This window comes from Stomoxys calcitrans, chromosome 3 (assembly GCF_963082655.1).
Source record: "Stomoxys calcitrans chromosome 3, idStoCalc2.1, whole genome shotgun sequence".
Classification (NCBI taxonomy): domain Eukaryota; kingdom Metazoa; phylum Arthropoda; class Insecta; order Diptera; family Muscidae; genus Stomoxys; species Stomoxys calcitrans.
Genome location: NC_081554.1, coordinates 127,594,382 through 127,614,225, shown reverse-complemented (window position 1 = coordinate 127,614,225; position 19,844 = coordinate 127,594,382). Strand labels below are relative to the sequence as shown.

The 19,844-nt window shown below is 39.0% G+C and overlaps 1 protein-coding gene across 1 annotated transcript; it reads right to left on the bottom strand.

Annotated features, from left to right (window-relative positions):
* Positions 1-1,675: 1,675 nt before the first annotated feature.
* Positions 1,676-19,536, bottom strand: LOC106083371 (transmembrane 9 superfamily member 4). Its single transcript, XM_013246316.2, has 10 exons — positions 19,251-19,536; positions 19,060-19,096; positions 18,494-19,007; positions 18,157-18,434; positions 17,894-18,097; positions 3,161-3,350; positions 2,877-3,104; positions 2,626-2,809; positions 2,297-2,435; positions 1,676-2,240 (listed from the first exon to the last, which is right to left on the bottom strand). The coding sequence occupies exons 1-10, from the start codon at positions 19,254-19,256 to the stop codon at positions 2,140-2,142; spliced, it is 1,881 nt and encodes a 626-aa protein (XP_013101770.2). The 5' UTR covers positions 19,257-19,536; the 3' UTR covers positions 1,676-2,139.
* Positions 19,537-19,844: the final 308 nt, after the last annotated feature.

Sequence of the window (19,844 nt, the reverse complement as noted above, 5' to 3'; positions counted from 1 at the left end):
ATGGTTCACATAAGTAAACCTCCTGGAACAATAATTTAAGTTTTATCTTTGGATCCATGATCACTCCTTAGAAACAAAAGATCTCCGAGGGGGTTTTCCAAAAATGAAACGGAAAATGTTGTTTCCCGAATTATAAAAGAAAGAGGAGCGAGGCAGTAACATGCATTGTGGAAGTAAACCCGTCAGAAAAACATTTATCTAGAGTATTTATCTAGAGATCGATGCTAAAGAAGTCACCTTTTATACGTTAACTTTTTTAAGATTCAATTAATATATGATCAAACCACTTATTTTTTTAATAGAAAATAACAAAAATTTCATGATAATTTTTTCTGTGTACAAAATTGTGTTTAAAGATAAGCTAAAGGTAAAATACGATGACGACCAGAAGATTTTATACAAAATCGTAAATTTAGGTTTTAAAACAAACAAAACTATACTTTCTTTACGAATTGAACTAAAGCACTCAAAATTGGATTACCGATACACCTTGGCAAAATATATTGGGCGACTAGACGATTCTTGTGAAATTCGTACATTTAGGTACAAAATGGTACCTTCTTTGGGAAATGTGCTAAAGTACTCAAAATTATGATACAGTTACAACCAGCAGGGAAGTAAGAACGAGGTCACTATAGCTATTGGTATCATGGCGGGACACATAGGACTACGAGCTCACTTATGTAAAATCGGAGGCAAGTGATAGCATGTGTAGGGCATGCGGGGAAGATGATGAGACAATTAAGTATTTCCTTTGTCATTGATACCGGCACTTAGATGAGGACGCAATACCAGACATGAACGAACTTAGGGGCGTGGCATGGAAAACAATTATGGATTTTGTAAGGAGCACGGAATTCCTAACATAGATCATCTTTTTGAGGTTACTTTTAGTTTTTAGAGCGCTCAACAAACCGATTACTCCCTTAGGTGAATTCTATAGTGTCATGGGCAGATTAATATCTGCACCCTCTTTTCAACCTAACCTACACCCGGGAAGTATATTAAGGGCGATTAAAAGATTTTTCTGAAATTCAAAATGATTGATAGGAAAAAGTACGAAATCGTACCAAAATGGTAAAAAATTTATGATTTCTTTATGGAAGAACAACTCGATAGCTTTATAATGATTGATACGTGGGTTTTCGTCTTCCACTAAAACGAGTTCACTAATAGAACGGGGGTAGCGAAGCTAACCGGGGATATACGAGTCTACCGTAAGTTCTAAAAAATTTTGCCAAGAAACCTTTGCTCTAATACATTGGTGTGTATAGACAGACATACTATTGTTGTGTACATTCATAAGAACATAAACTCATACGCTTGGAAACATTGTACAAATGTGTTAGTGTTCCCATCACTGCTCTTAAAACAAAATCGAGCTTCGTGCTTATAGCTCCCTTCGTTTTTTTACACCCAAATATCCCAAAATTCCAATATTGTAGGTAAAACCCGGAAACGCAATTTAAATTTAAGACCCTTGTTTTCTTTTTAGAATTTTTCGTAGATTCTGATATCCATAACCACCCAAGTTGTCATGCATGTGGGGCAGCGACCCTTGACAAGATTCTTTGGGTGAGCAAAGTTATTTTGTGATTAGACCCAATCAATGGGTCACGATAACAAATATATAGTTTTTGATGTTGTTGTAGAGTTTGGACTAAAATGGAGAATCTCAGTTGATAACTTGGAACGCATTTATATGATACAAATTAATATATTTATTATATTGTAAATAATTAAAATTATGTTGCTTTTCTTCGTCTTCATATCTTAGCACTACTCTCTTAGATGAGATTACATTTAAAGTATTCAATGATTAATTTTTAAATTAAATAATAATAAATTGAGAACTTAACTTATTTAGAAATTAAAGGGGTAAAAAGATTTGATTGATTAAAAATTATAACACATATACTCGAAATATACTGCATGCTTATAAAAGCTGCTATAAAACAAAGAAATGAACCACAAAGGATTAGGATACTCCATAACAACAATAAAATAAGTAAGGAGTTGGACACATTTTTTTAGTTTAAATTAACACAGAAGATAAAAGCTTTTTTGGTTGAATAGAATATATGAGTACAAGGACAGTTTGTTTCCTTGGCGGTTCTTCGAAGTGGTTTGAAACTTAAATCAATCAATTTTTACAGCACTGTATATTTTGCGTATAAAACTATATGCAGCAAAGAAGCCGATTGTCCCTGTTAAAAGCCAAAAGGTTAGAACCATAAGACCTGAAAAATAAAAAGGATTAGTGTTTCAAATTAAGAAACTCTTTATATATATTTACTAGTGTATCCAAAATACAGAAGTGTGGGTATGAACTCTGTAATCTCAAGTTTGGTAAAGAAATAAAATATACTATAGAAAAGGACGTACACCGCTGAACCGCCAGACACTATAAAACTTCGCCACCACCAGCGATAATCCTGCAAAAGATAGGAGTTATTGGACTTAAATAAAATTAGCCTTTTCTATTTTAGTTACTATACAGTGTTATCGGTTGTTATCGCATAATACCGATAGAATTGCACTGGAAAACTTACCAGTACATCTGACTAACACTGAATAAAACTATAATAAAAAATAGCTAATAACGTCAAAAAATGCTATACTAACTTCTCCACATAGTTGGAAGTATGTCATAACAATGGATATCTGACCACAACTAACAACCAATATGCAAAACACAAGGAATAGAAACCCAAATAGATAATAAAATTGGTTTTGCCATATTGCCGTAAAAACAAAAAATAATTCAATGAATACGGCGCCAAAGGGTAGAATTCCAGCCATCAGTGTGCTACAAAAACAGGAAAAGTTTACATCCAGTTTCTTCTCTTTAAGCTCTTTAAGATAAGGGTTATTACCTTAGTATAGCGTTCATATACCAATGTTGTGTGGGCACTTGTCTTGGTATCATATTCGTGCGTACAGGATGTTGATATGGCTGTTTGCGATATCCAAAATAATAGCCTAAATATACCAGCGGCACGGATATACCAAACCACAACAAAAGTAATGATATCATAGTTTTAAACGGCACCGCTCCGCTAGATTCTTTGTCCCATATGAAGAAGTTCAAAAAGAATCCAGTTCTGAAATAAGTATTTTTTATTTTGTATGCTTACTACTAAATATTTTAAATTCTTACCCAAAAACTATGCTTGGGTATAAGGTAGCGGTAAGAAATGCAGATTTCTTCCATTCTCGACCTTTCATGGTTTTATAAAGGCGAGCAGCAAAATATCCAGCAATAATACCCATAAAAACGTACATAAAAATTCCAGAAGTCATTAGAGCACCGCGTGATGATGGTGACAACATACCAAGCATAGCAAAGACTGAAAATAAAACATTTTAAATAGCATAATAAGCAACATCTTATTCTTAGGAAAATGTGCGAAAGGAGAAAGAAAGAAATTTAAAAAGTAATGTCACATTATTGATGATGGCTTACTATAGTAATGAACAAGATATTGTAAGGTTTTTTTAAAAAATATCAAGCAATCGAATCGAATTTTTCCATCTCAAATGTAAACTAAAATTTTTTGTTGTTTAATGTGGAATAGGATACGAAAATGTGGAATTTATATTGCCTTTATCATATCCATCTTTTTCTATGTGTCTGTTTGTCTTCGAACAAACAAAATTAACATTTCCTAGTTAAAATCTCCACCTGTACTGTTGCATTTAAATTAGTGGTAAGCTGACGGACATTGTTTATCCGCTCATGCAGGAAAACCATTTGACAATTGACATCTTCAAAAATAACGTTTTGAAATATTCTAGAATCCTATTTTTACGAAATCACCACTTCAGATATTTAACCTAATTTCTTATAGCGATAGGCATCTTCTAACAAATATACGTCACGATCGTAGCAAGTTCATCATTTATGCAGAAAAATGTCCCAATCTTTAAGTTAAAACCACTCGAACCTAAATAAACAATCGCAACCAAGGTGTGTTTTACACGACATAAGAATTTATTTACCAACAAGGGTTTGAAAATCAAAATTTTAAGTTAACTATAAACAAGCAGTTTCCTTACCCTTACTCGGCAGGGGATAGATGTGAGCACCACACAGACTGGAACATTGAGGTCCGATCTGTGTGGTGTTCATAGCTGTCACGAGAAGCTGAGCTGCGAGATACATAGGTCGCGGATTGCGGAATGCTCCATAAGGAGTAGCTGCAACGGCAGTCGCGGGCAATCAGCGGTATCGAGCGGATAGTCTCAGTGAGAGGCCGGGCGGCACCGGATCTAGCACAAATACAGATTGCCTATGATGCTCGAAATGACATGCCGAGTTATTGGCTCCTAAAATAACCAATGGTGGCTACAACAACAACAATAAAATTTCCTTAAACTTACCTGTGCAAAATCTTATATACACTTCATAATGAATGGCCTTTGACAAATTCTTTTTACGATTTCTATACCGAACGACGTGCCGCAATGCGACGCCACTTGGTACAGAAGTTTTAGATGGCTTAATACCTGAGGGTAAAATCACCAATGAAAATTCGAACGCAGGGGTTCAGCCTAAAAAACGAATAAATGGCTGCCCAGATTATACACAGAAAGAAAACAGTTTATGATATAAATGATTTTGTCGCGATATTTATGAAAAAATATTTAATTCAGGGAGTAGCGGGTACCTTTTTCCGCAATATTCAAATCCGATTATTTATAGTTGTTGTTGTAACCACATTTGCATGTGGAAGTGGCGATCCTGGCCAAGCTGCTGTAGGTGAGTAGCTCCCAGCTTAGCCCAGTAGCTCGGTAGCTACCAGCTAAGCCTCTCGTCACAACAATGAACACAGATGGGACCTCTATATTCCAGCCTGTGTGGTGCTCACAGCTCGTTGCAGGTCTGTGTGGATTGGGATAAATAGGTAAATGTTTATATATATCGCCCATATAAATCGATTTCCCATTTGACTTCGTGAGCCTTTAGAGGGCGCAATTCTTACCCGATTTGGCTGAAATTTTCATAACGGTTTCTTTTATGATCTCCAACATTTTTATTAAGTGTAGGCTGAATCGGTTCAGCGTTACATAGCTCCCATATAAACCGATCTGCCGATTGTATTTTTGAGCCCCTAGAGAACGCAATTCATATCCAATTTGTCTGAATTGTTGGCCAAGTTATCCAATTTTACTTTCTAAGCCACTAGAGTTCGAAAATCTTATTGGATTTGGCTCATATTTTGCATAAAAATTTCTCTTATGACAGAAAACGCGCAAACCAAGTATTGTCAGAAGCAACTCCTAACCGAACTTAAATCCATAGAGTTTGTTGCTTGATCCTTTTTAGTTTCTGCCCATAGGGAGAAACCATGCAAAAATCTTGACAAGAGCGAGACCAATGGTGGAGTGTGTACAAAATTCGGCTCAACCGAACTTAGCACGTTTTTAATTAGTTTAATTAGCCGAAAATAACAAGTTTTTAAACTAAAACAAGTGAACGCGTACTACCCTGTAAAATTGATCGGGTTTGTCAAGTTCTTTGCACGCTTTCTCATTACAGGCAGAATTTAAAGAAAGATATTAGGAGATTATAACTAGAAATACCCATGGTTTCTTATATATTTGAACAAGAATCACTTTTTGAAGAGGCTCCAGATCTCAAATCGAGAGATCAATCAATTGGGATTAGAATTCCGTTTTTAGAGGCTAAAGAAGTCAAATCGGGACATCGGATTATATAAGAGCTCAGGGACGTAGAAAGGGGGACAAAGTTTTTAACAATAGAATTTCAATTAATTATATTAAGTTTTAAAATAAAAATAAATTTTATTTACTGACAATATTTAAATAAACTCTTTTTAAACATAAAATATCCAAGAAAGGCATAATTTTAAACAATTTGTTTCTAAAAATAAACATTTTAAGACAATTTTTCCGACAAGAAATTTAACAACATTACCTTAAGAACAAAATTTCAATGAAACATTTGTAATGGTATCCCTTGATCTTGCGGTGGGCAGGTGACATGATTTACGATTCATGGCACGGTGCGCGGCTATTCAGTGCGCAGTCATTTAGTTTGAACCGGGAGACAGGGTTGTTCAACTGTCAAAGGGTTTTTTTTTACATCGCCACGTGGCATCACGGTCACAACCGGGCTTTCGCAGGTGTCAGGCTCTCGTAAATTATTCTTTTCCTTTTGATACTCACTCCGTTAACATCGTGCCGCTCAGAAAGTCCAATTTTTAATGAGACATTATATTTAGAGCCCAAGAGCACATTTCGGCACTTGGTAAATCGTGCTGCCGTCGAAATTATTATTTACATTGATTGTAATTGTGTAATAGGCGCTTGGTATACAAGGAGAAGGTAAGATTTCCTTACGCCTCAGGTGGTGACAGAAAACGAAGTTCTAAATTACTTCGTTATTTTCCATTTTTAGGTACGGTGTTGGTGGGTGTATCTACCTCGTGGAGGATTGGTGATAGGCACTCTGGTGTGCTTTATGTGGACCACCTGTGTATCAGGGGGTATTTTCCATACACGGTCGGTTTTATCGGCGTATCCGTCTTCTTGGACATATTCCACCGAGCCACCAGCGACACGGGGCAAAGTTTGCGTCACTCCACTAACACCACCACCAACACAGCCATATAGAGGACGTCTTACATATTTGCACGTGGGCAGAAGGGGCAGATTACTCTGATTCAAGGCCACTGAGATCGGCAGGAGCACCTGTGAACGCCGTTCAGGAGCTCGTGAGATCATTTGCTGTGCATCGATGAATCGTTTGGAGGGAAACGCATTAGTGAGAAGTTGCATTCGAGTGTGAGATTTGACGGCAACAAGGGTAAAGGAAATACATTTGGTGAGTCCGAAAATAAGCCAAGGAGAGGCAGACCGACAAACCGTTGAAAGGGCCACAGCCAATGTGATCACCACACGTGGTTGTGTGTGCTCCGTTTGTAACGGTACCTGAATTATCGAAATCTTTACCCCACCTCCTACTGCAGCCTACAAACACCACCTATAACCAACTACCTTTACCTTAGTATTAGTCACCCTCCACCTCCCAAACCATTCCTTTATACGTATCCTTTTTTACAATTTCTGTGCGGGCATAAATAAATTCTAGTTTTGGTAATTTTGTGACACTTTGGCTGCGAATATATACACGATTATTTTACAGATCGTTTTTTTTTATAAAGAAACGAGTGCAAACGGTCGGAATGTATTTGTTTGATTGTTTTCACATTCGCGTTGGGTTTTTTCTGTGAATGCAATAAATTTTCGTGAACCCGAAGGAAATATATCTATTTAAATGTAATTGGATTTCTTTATGTCCCAAAAAAATAATCAAAATTATATTCATCTGTAATTAATTCCCATGACTTTATATTATTATTGGTCACCATAAATTACGTGGAATCATACCAAAATTTCGCCATCAATTATACGTTTTGAGAACTTTTGTTTTTCGTCGTGTCACTAGATTTAAATCACTATCAAATAAGTTATAAAAAAAGACAGAGTCTTGAATTCTCTAAAGAATGTTTCTATAACTATCGTATACGCCGTTGTGCTTCATAGTTCATAAGAAATATTAGTATAAATAAGCAGTGGTTAGGGCAAAGTTAAATTTGCTATATTTGTGAGAGTATTTCTATAGATAAAACGTGGACCCCTGCCATTAGGAATCGAGCTCGAACCTAGTTAGGGATTTTTTATTATTTTTGTCGGTTTCTAGCATTTTGGGTTTTTCGTAAAAGAAAAACGAAAATTTTGCCCTTTTCACGAACTTTCAGTATTAGTCTGTATATAGCGCTAACTATATTTAAGTATTACGGTTATTAATAGCCAATTATGGATTTCTTTTTTTTTACGAGTGAATTAGGTAAATGAATAAATCCATGTACATCTTGAAATTAAATTTTACGTGAATTGCTTTAATATGATTTTGGGGTAAATTTGTGATGAGGTAAGGTAGGGAGGATTATCGCCACTACATTTTAGGGGGCTATCGTAGATTTTGGTAGATGGTCCAAAGGGGGTCATAATCGTGTGATCCATGGGAGGGCAATAGGAGAATCCAACGACACCTGGATTCCCACCGGAATATTTCGCTGACGATATCATGCTACAAGGAACGAATAGTTGAAGGTGGTACTATTAATATTTCTATTGTGTTGTTTTATATTGGCTTGGTAACCCAAGGACCTACGCAGGCTGAGCTAAGTCGGAAGGAAACATCAAAGTACCACTGCCCGGTACCAACGTCGATATAACATATGTGTGCTGACTCTATTTGTATTTTGGTCCCTAATGGAAATAGGATTAGTTTGCCACTTTGGCTAAGTGAATGGCAACCTTGCCAGATGAAATCATAACCCCTCATCCACTCACTAGCCAATTTGCGGATACGAGAGGATCTGTTTGGGGGGGGGAAGACCTAGCGCAATGGCAAGATTCGACACACATATGTGAGGACAAACAGCAACACTACAGATGGCGCCCAACGTATGAGCAAATGAATGAGTTTTCGTATAGTCATTAGGTTTTAACGTTTTACGGTTAACCTCAATTCGCTACGAATAGCAATTCGAACGTTCATATTTTTAGATTCAGATCCGAAGTGTTGGCGTATAGTCCGATTTGTTTTGGTTATTACGGCCAGGAATCGCGCTACACCAACATGGACGACGTTTTTTTTCTAATACTGCGAAGTTATTGTTTAGTCCTGTGCGAGTTTTATACGAATTCTCATAGTAGCAACATTTCTTCGGAGTTTATCATTAGCGTGCTAGGAGTTCTTTGAAGCGGAAGATTTAAAGTGGGATATTTTATTTTTGTAGTGGCTGATGTACATATCCTAATCCTACCAAAAAACTTCAGACTCATATATTTGTAATAACATTTTATTTTGATTTATCATTTTTGTTTATGATACTTAGTTTCTGATATTTGTATATTTTATCATTGGAAGACGAATGGAATTATCATAGTTTGAATGATTTACCGACCGGGACCCTATTTATGATCTCAATCATTGGAGTCACGTTTTGTTTTGTAGGTTCTTAAGCGGTATTCGGCCTTGGTGGCCAAGAACCATCATATATTTTTGTTTTGATTTTTTTTAGAGCGGGTATTCAGCCCCGACCAGATATTTTGGATACTTGTGCACGGATTTATTCAGACTTTTGACGTACGGTAGTTCGACGTAGTTATAGTATCCTTGGAACATTTTCGGATTTTTGAGATTTTCGTGTAGGATAACTTGGAGATGCTTCCACAGAGATTTCTGGGTCCACTCAACCCACATTACACGAGCCTTAGGGGGGCGGATGCTGATTCTCCTCCGAATAATTCAGACCCTATCGATGTTTCTACGGGCGGAGATAATGCCGACCGGACGTTGGATGTGAATGACCAGGTTCAGGAAGGTCAACACGGGGACACAGGGGAGAGTAGTGTCACACAGCCTTCGTATAGTCCAATGACCAATAGGGAGGGTACTAGCCAAGGGGATATTTTGAATAGCACCGGGATGCCTAAGGAGAATGGGAAAGCGGGTATAGAGACCCCGGCCTCTATTTTGCAGGTAATTCGAAGTGAGATGAGAGAAGCCGTAGCAGAGGCTGTAAAGTCAGCTCTTTCAACACCAGCTGTTCCGGCGAATCGTGCTTCATACTCTTCACCAGGTGTGGATTGGCCTCGGGATTTTGCTTTGGGGGACAGAGCAAGAGGGCGTCCACCTAATACGTATGTTGCCCAACCGGAATTACGAAGGGATTCGAGTAACCAGATTAGTAGACCAGGATACCATAGCATTAGTAAATGGGGCATCAAATTTGATGGTACGCCCAAGACTCCAGTTATTGAGGATTTCATTTTTCGGGTAGACAGGCTTCAGCAGAATTACGGTTGTTCGGACGAGGAATTGATGGCAGGTTTTCATCATCTTCTTGAGGGACGTGCAAACCAGTGGTACTGGGACCGCATTCAGCGGCACCCAGATCTTTCATTTTCCAACTTGAGAGCAGATATTATTCGGGAATTTGAACAGTTTCATTCCAACGCGGACGTACTAAGACAGATAATAGATCGCAAACAGGGAAAAGAGGAGAAGGCTACCCAGTATATTGATGCGATAAATGGGCTCAGGATGCAATTACGTGAACCCTTAAAAGAACACGAGATGGTGGACATTGTGAAGGCAGGTTTGAGACCCCGGATAGCACATATGATATTTGGGACACAATTGTACTCTGTTGAACATTTACGGGCGGAATGCCGTAAAGCTGAAAGTTTATTGGAAAGGGAATTTCTACAAAGATCTCGACCAGGTCTGCCTGTTCGCTCCGTGAACGAATTATACGATCCAGATTTTGATGAGCCTACGGAGACGTTAGAGGAACTTCGATTACGAAATAACTTTCAGAAGAGATCCGACAAGACCAACGTGAAATGTTGGAATTGTGGGACTACCGGACATACATTTAAGCAATGCTCAGCGGAACAAAGAGCTTATTTTTGTTTTCGTTGTGGTCAATCGGGCGTAACGGCTCCACAATGTGATAATTGCCGATCGGGAAACCGCAGATCGAACGTGAACGCAGGTGGGGACTCACGTTCGACTCAGACCACGGATTAGGTCGAAAGATTTTACAGGACAAATGTGTTGGGACTTCTGTAGATCCTGAGAATCTCGACACAGCTAATAGAACCCCCATCACCACGACATCTACGGAGAGGACTACGATTCCCAGACCAGATCTGACATTGCCATTTCACATACGCCTTGAAAATTACCGAAAAGCCAGAAAGAGGATTTTTAATAGTGAGATTACTGTACAGACTGTATCTAAGAGGATTTTGAGAGCCAGAGAACGTTTTAGATGTAGGCGAAGACATAGGCGCGACATTTCTTCAGCTACGATAAGTGAGATTTCAGGTTCAGATCCGAGGCCATTTAGATGCGTTTTGGTGAATGACTATGAGGTTTTGGCCCTTTTTGACAGCGGGGCATCCGTCACCTGTTTCGGGAAAGATTGCCATAAATTGGTTGAGGAACTCGAATTGACAATCATTCCAGTACACAAGTGCCGTGTCGGCACTGCTAATGGTCATCGTGTGACGTGTTCAGGTAAAGTGAAGGTTGAGGTTACATATGGCGATCAACGTCATATGATGGAGGTGTATCTAGTTCCGAATTTGGAGAATAAAATGTACTGCGGGGTGGATTTTTGGAGGATTTTCGGTGTTGCGCCACATTTGGTCAGCAGTCTTAGCGCTGTGGTCGAACCACCCGATCCAAGTAGTCACATTCTTTCTCGGGAACAGGAGGACGCTCTTGCGCATGCTAGGGGTCATTTTTTGGATCATGAGAGACACGGTTTAGGCAAGACTCATTTGGAGGAACACACAATTGATACTGGCGACGCTGTCCCTATCAAACAACGCCACTATCCAGTATCACCTGCCGTCGAGTCGCTTATATATGGGGAGTTAGACCGTATGCTAAGTTTAGGGGTGATAGAGCCAAGCACCAGTCCCTGGAATTCTCCAGTGACCTTGGTCCGGCGTGGGGAGAAGAGGCGCTTGTGTCTCGATGCCCGAAAACTAAACGAGGTTACGGTGAAGGATGCATATCCACTCCCATATATAGACGCACTCCTAGGGAGACTCCAAAACACGTACTTCATATCTAGTATAGATTTGAAGGACGCGTTTTGGCAGATTCCCCTGGCGAGGGATAGTCGTCCGAAGACTGCATTCACAGTGCCGGGACGACCACATTATCATTTCAGAGTCATGCCGTTTGGGTTGTGCAACGCAGCCCAACGGTTATGCAGACTGATGGATAAGGTGATCGCCCCGGAACTACGCAATGAGGTTTTCGTGTACCTGGATGATCTGTTGGTGGTGTCGCCTGATTTTGAGTCGCATGTGCGTTTGTTACGTCGCGTCGGTGATCTTCTGAGTGGTGCGAACTTGACCATAAACCTCAGCAAATCTAGATTCTGTAAGAAGGAACTCCGGTACTTAGGGTACATCGTCGGGGAAGGCAGGTTAAGGCCAGATCCAGGGAAGATTGAGGGCATAACTCAGATTCCTATACCGAGATGCACACGCGACGTGCGTAGGTTTTTGGGACTTACCTCTTGGTTTAGGAGGTTTATTAAGGATTATGCTGAGATAACTGTTCCACTTACACGCACGCTGAGGAAGTCTGCCAAATTTACGTTCGATGAGGAGGCGATTGAAGCTTTCAGTAGGCTGAAAGTAGCCCTCACCACCAGTCCTGTATTGACCCATCCGGTATTCGACAAACGCTTTTTCGTCCAGTGTGACGCGTCGAACTTGGGAGTCGGCGCCGTTCTCTATCAGCTTGACGCTGAAGGTCTGGAACGTCCAATTGCCTTCCACTCAGCACAGCTTAATAGCGCACAGCGCAATTACAGCGTGACTGAGAGGGAATGCCTCGCTGTGGTTAGTGCAATTGGAAAGTTCAGACCGTATATCGAATTGATGCCTTTCACTGTGGTGACGGATCATAGTGCCCTTAGGTGGCTCATGGGCCAGAGGGATTTAAGCGGTCGTCTCGCACGATGGAGCCTGAAACTCCAAAGGTATCAATTCGATATACAGCATCGCAAGGGTAGCCAGAATGTGGTAGCCGACACCCTGTCCAGGTTGCACGTTGATGAGGTGAACATGTTTGTGGAGGAGGGGCCTCTTATCGATATGAGTTCGCCGGAGTTCGAAGGCGAAGAATATGCTCAGCTCCGTGAGCATATCTCTCAGAATCAGGATCTTTTGCCCGATCTCAGGATACGGGATTCGTACGTCTACAAGAGGACAGTCCCCTCGGATGGAGATCCGGTCCACGAGCAATTTATTTGGAAGCTATGGGTTCCTACTGGACTCACACACGGATTGATCGCGAATACGCATGAACCTACAGTAAGGTCACACTGTGGCATGGGTAAGACCATTGCAGCCCTCAGACAATATTTTTATTGGCCTAAGATGGTGGCCCAGGTGAGGGAGTATGTGAATAATTGCGTTGTGTGTAAGGAGACGAAAGCCCCCAACAGGATCCTACGACCGCCTATGGGCGCTGAGACGATAACACACAGACCTTGGCAAAAGATTTATATGGATTTTATCGGTCCCTTTCCCAGATCTAAACAGGGAAATAGCTTCATATTTATCGTTCTTGATCATCTCACGAAATTTGTTGTTTTGAAGCCTATGCGTAATGCAACATCTGCGAACGTCATCAAATTTTTGGAAAGTGAAATTTTTCATAAGTTTGGCGTGCCGCAGATGGTGCATACGGATAACGGTAAGCAATTTACATCATCCGATTTTGAAATGTTCTTGGGACGATATGGATGCAAGCCGATAAGGAACGCGTATTATGCTCCACAGGCAAACGCGTCCGAGCGCGTTAACCGCTCCATCATAGCCGCCGTGCGGGCATATGTTGCAGACGATCAGACGAACTGGGATAGGCATTTATCGGCCGTCGAATGCGCGTTACGTTCCACTATTCACACCGCAACGGGATTCTCTCCATACTTTTCCCTTTTTGGAACGAACATGATCACGCACGCTAGCGTGTATGATTTATCGGACAAACTAGGAGTTCTGGAAAACGGTGAAGTCGACATCTTGCCGAAGAGCAATATAATGGAGTTAGTTAGAAGCAATGTTAGGAGGAACTTGCATAGCTCTTATGAGAGGAATGTCGCACGATACAATACTAGATGCCGGGAGGTGAAATTTTTGCCGGGCCAGGAGATCCTGAGGAGGAATTTTGTCCTTAGCGACGCCTCCAAGAGGTTAAATGCGAAGCTTTGTGACAAGTTCGTTAAATGTCGTGTTGTGAAACAGATCGGCGGAAGTTTATATGAGGTTGAGGACTTGAAGGGTAGGAAAGTAGGCACCTATCATGCTAAGGACCTACAGCATATGGTTCCGGTGAGATAGGAATTTGGATACTGAGCCCGGCTAGCTCGATGGATAGAGCTAAGACTCTTGATCTCAGGGTCGCAGTTCTTCCCCACGTCAGGTGTCATTCGTTATCAGTCTACCTTCCCTATTCAGTTATCCGTCGTCAGGACTATGGTAACTGATAGGGTTTGTAATGGTATCCCTTGATCTTGCGGTGGGCAGGTGACATGATTTACGATTCATGGCACGGTGCGCGGCTATTCAGTGCGCAGTCATTTAGTTTGAACCGGGAGACAGGGTTGTTCAACTGTCAAAGGGTTTTTTTTTACATCGCCACGTGGCATCACGGTCACAACCGGGCTTTCGCAGGTGTCAGGCTCTCGTAAATTATTCTTTTCCTTTTGATACTCACTCCGTTAACATCGTGCCGCTCAGAAAGTCCAATTTTTAATGAGACATTATATTTAGAGCCCAAGAGCACATTTCGGCACTTGGTAAATCGTGCTGCCGTCGAAATTATTATTTACATTGATTGTAATTGTGTAATAGGCGCTTGGTATACAAGGAGAAGGTAAGATTTCCTTACGCCTCAGGTGGTGACAGAAAACGAAGTTCTAAATTACTTCGTTATTTTCCATTTTTAGGTACGGTGTTGGTGGGTGTATCTACCTCGTGGAGGATTGGTGATAGGCACTCTGGTGTGCTTTATGTGGACCACCTGTGTATCAGGGGGTATTTTCCATACACGGTCGGTTTTATCGGCGTATCCGTCTTCTTGGACATATTCCACCGAGCCACCAGCGACACGGGGCAAAGTTTGCGTCACTCCACTAACACCACCACCAACACAGCCATATAGAGGACGTCTTACATATTTGCACGTGGGCAGAAGGGGCAGATTACTCTGATTCAAGGCCACTGAGATCGGCAGGAGCACCTGTGAACGCCGTTCAGGAGCTCGTGAGATCATTTGCTGTGCATCGATGAATCGTTTGGAGGGAAACGCATTAGTGAGAAGTTGCATTCGAGTGTGAGATTTGACGGCAACAAGGGTAAAGGAAATACATTTGGTGAGTCCGAAAATAAGCCAAGGAGAGGCAGACCGACAAACCGTTGAAAGGGCCACAGCCAATGTGATCACCACACGTGGTTGTGTGTGCTCCGTTTGTAACGGTACCTGAATTATCGAAATCTTTACCCCACCTCCTACTGCAGCCTACAAACACCACCTATAACCAACTACCTTTACCTTAGTATTAGTCACCCTCCACCTCCCAAACCATTCCTTTATACGTATCCTTTTTTACAATTTCTGTGCGGGCATAAATAAATTCTAGTTTTGGTAATTTTGTGACACTTTGGCTGCGAATATATACACGATTATTTTACAGATCGTTTTTTTTTATAAAGAAACGAGTGCAAACGGTCGGAATGTATTTGTTTGATTGTTTTCACATTCGCGTTGGGTTTTTTCTGTGAATGCAATAAATTTTCGTGAACCCGAAGGAAATATATCTATTTAAATGTAATTGGATTTCTTTATGTCCCAAAAAAATAATCAAAATTATATTCATCTGTAATTAATTCCCATGACTTTATATTATTATTGGTCACCATAAATTACGTGGAATCATACCAAAATTTCGCCATCAATTATACGTTTTGAGAACTTTTGTTTTTCGTCGTGTCACTAGATTTAAATCACTATCAAATAAGTTATAAAAAAAGACAGAGTCTTGAATTCTCTAAAGAATGTTTCTATAACTATCGTATACGCCGTTGTGCTTCATAGTTCATAAGAAATATTAGTATAAATAAGCAGTGGTTAGGGCAAAGTTAAATTTGCTATATTTGTGAGAGTATTTCTATAGATAAAACGTGGACCCCTGCCATTAGGAATCGAGCTCGAACCTAGTTAGGGATTTTTTATTATTTTTGTCGGTTTCTAGCATTTTGGGTTTTTCGTAAAAGAAAAACGAAAATTTTGCCCTTTTCACGAACTTTCAGTATTAGTCTGTATATAGCGCTAACTATATTTAAGTATTACGGTTATTAATAGCCAATTATGGATTTCTTTTTTTTTACGAGTGAATTAGGTAAATGAATAAATCCATGTACATCTTGATATTAAATTTTACGTGAATTGCTTTAATATGATTTTGGGGTAAATTTGTGATGAGGTAAGGTAGGGAGGATTATCGCCACTACATTTTAGGGGGCTATCGTAGATTTTGGTAGATGGTCCAAAGGGGGTCATAATCGTGTGATCCATGGGAGGGCAATAGGAGAATCCAACGACACCTGGATTCCCACCGGAATATTTCGCTGACGATATCATGCTACAAGGAACGAATAGTTGAAGGTGGTACTATTAATATTTCTATTGTGTTGTTTTATATTGGCTTGGTAACCCAAGGACCTACGCAGGCTGAGCTAAGTCGGAAGGAAACATCAAAGTACCACTGCCCGGTACCAACGTCGATATAACATATGTGTGCTGACTCTATTTGTATTTTGGTCCCTAATGGAAATAGGATTAGTTTGCCACTTTGGCTAAGTGAATGGCAACCTTGCCAGATGAAATCATAACCCCTCATCCACTCACTAGCCAATTTGCGGATACGAGAGGATCTGTTTGGGGGGGGGGAAGACCTAGCGCAATGGCAAGATTCGACACACATATGTGAGGACAAACAGCAACACGACACATTTTCTCAAGTCTAAATTTCAAATAAGACATAATTTCTATGAATTTTTTTCTAAATTTAAAATTTCAAAAAAATTCTTTATTCTAAACGAATTTATTTACTAAACATCAAATTGCAATGATTTTTTTTAATGATAAAAGTTTGCAATTTTTTCAATTAAAATATTATTGAAAAATTCTTTAAGACAATACTTTTCATTTTTTTTCTCGAAGCAAATTTGGTTTAGTCAAACTCCAAAATGCTGGCAAAAAACCCATAACTCCCTAAGTAAGTGAGTTTTTTATTACAAGCAAATAGTCAGCAATTTTTTTCTAAAAGAGTAATTTTTCCTTTTGGCTTTGTGGATAGTACATTGAAGTACCGATTAGGGGGCATTTTAGGCTATTAAATGAAAAGGCATTCTATCGTTTTCTGCTATTTTATTATTTTTAAATAATAAATTATTTGTTGGATCAAATGAAATTTAAAACGCAAATAGGATTAACAGAGAAAAAAGTTCACAACTGAAACCACGTAGATATCTCTATGTACAATATTAATAAATTTCAAATTTTCATTTCTACCACCTCTTTTTTCTCTCCTAAAATTGGCAAAATTTAGGACTTATAAAGACAAGATGCAAAATATGGGCAATATTTATATGCAGTTTCATCCTGACAATAAAACCAATTCCAGAGCAAATTCAAATAAACGCAAAATACAAATTGCTGGGAATATTTAACAAAAACAAAAAACCCTTATTAAAATACTAAGTGCCGCTTTCTCATTTTGGGGTTATACTTTATCGTACCGATATTCTTCTTGTTAACGGAACTTGTTTTTATGATTAAAGCTTATCCTAAAATATAAAAATGTCTTAGACCTAGAAAATTAATGGAGATTCTGAATTTTCAATGTTCGAAGACGAGAGAAATCGAAAAACAAATAAAATCTGTGGTGAGATTTTTGATACCCTAATTTAATGGGGGTTTTGCAAATTTTTATGCATGTTTGATTACGCGAACACTTTTATTGATGATTGGTGCATAATATTGTCATATCTTATTAATTAGTTGCTCGATTGATGTAGCCTCTCTTTTTTTTCATTAACCGTAAAAGTGTACGAGAAAACCAAACTTGTTAACAGGAGATTTATCCCCTCGATAAAATAATGTACCGGTTAGATATCACAAACTCTATTTTTTTTACGAAACAGCAGCTAGTTCGACGAAATTTTTAACAAAATAATTGAATACTCTACTTACATATTGTTATCAAAGCCATGAAAAATATTTGAATTCCACTGCCAATAACCGCGGAAAACAATCGTGTATTTTTTGGTGGACGAAACACATCTCCATGTACCAGCTTCCATCCGGTTTCTTCTAAAGTATCTTCAATATTGTCGTCCGTATTATACCGGGCAATATCTCTACGCAAAGTTCTTATCATAATCATTGTTAGAATACCTACAATAGAGGGTAGTCATTGATAAGAAAATTTTTTCTGCTCCAATTATTGTACTCACCAGAAAGGAAAAACACTACAACTAATGAATTTATTATACTAAACCAGTGTATTTGAACATCTTTCATGCCTAAGTAGATGTCCCATCTAGAAGCCCAGCTAACTTTAGATTCTTTCCATTCAACGGAATACGTAAAATACAGTTGAGTATTTGAGTTTGGATGAACCAATTGTGGACGTGCGTTGTCGGGAAAATTACAATTATCTCCTTCGAATTTTATGTCCTTGTAATTTACTGATGCGGTTTCCACTTCAAAGCCAACCACTCTGTACTTATCCCTAAAATAACGAAAAAAGATGTTATACTACCGCAGAAAAAAATTCATTCCTAAACATACTTTGTATGCATGTGGTAGGACAAAATGAATTTTAAATGGTTATTGATGTAAACATTATCACCATCAACTTGTCCCAAACGATAACCATGTTCATAACTGACTTCATTAGGGTTGTTTAGATTTACAATACGAGTAGCTACCGGCAAATTATCAACCAGCAAGTGCACGAAGTACTCGTGCTTTATACGTTCGACTACCATGGCTGACTGCGGTTGTTCCCAATTTAATGGGGTATTCTCCTTTTTGTTGCACAATAACTTACAGTTGACATTTACAGCCATCTGAACATCATATGGAGTGTTAACAATGCGATCTCCCCTTAAAACTTCGCCAAGATTCTCTGATTTGTATATAAGTGTTCCATTTTTGGGCAAACAAAACTGTAGCGAATAGTACTGATAAGGCAGTTGTGTGCGACTACTTGTCATTTTTACAGCTTTCACATCAATTTTTTGTCCTTTAACAAACTCGACCGGTGCAACTCCCGGTACATAGAAGCAATGAGTTCCACACACTGAAAATAATGTAACTATGAACAAAACATTACATTAAATTAATTTACTTACCTAACGTTAGCAGGATGCCTAACGTAAACGTGTGGTACTAGAAAAATACAATATATCATTAGTCATAGGAAACAAGCACAAAATTTTTTCCATTTCTTCTCAATCTCCAAGCACCCATTATCAGCTGGCGTGGTTAACCTTTCTACCGATCGTTTTTATTTTATCATTAAAACAGAAAAACTCTTACTTACCTGCATTGTTACCAATTTTAATTGAACAATTTATATATTGAGTTAATAAGAAATTTATTTAAGAAATTAGAGAAGCTATCATCATACACCCAAATTTGCTCACGGAAAATCTCACACGATTATTTCCATTCGCGCGAAAGAAAAGTGAGGCTTTAGTGGCGCTTGTTACGACAATTATGTCTATTGAGTTATTTAGTAGAAATTTATTAAAAAAAAGAGCTCGCACTTTTCACGTTATGTCCGTCCGTTCTTTTTCATAGCTGTCAGTTAGAGACCTGCGTGAAGTTACCAACGTTTGTAACTTTCGATAAGTTTCGATGACAATTTTGATGGTAGCAGCACAGGGTGACAGAAATCAGTTGGAATGATTGTAAAGCACCCAAGGCGGCAGTGTTGCCAATACTGGGGATTTCTCCCGAAATTAGGGGTTCATTTTCAAAAAAAATTTAGACCCCATTTTTGACTTGGGACTTGGGAATTTGGTGGGGACTCCAAGACAAAATTGGGAATTTTTTTGGAGGGAAATTTTCTGTTTTGTTTTTACCATTAAAGTTTTTATAGACATTTTTTATAAACATTTAGATAACATAAATC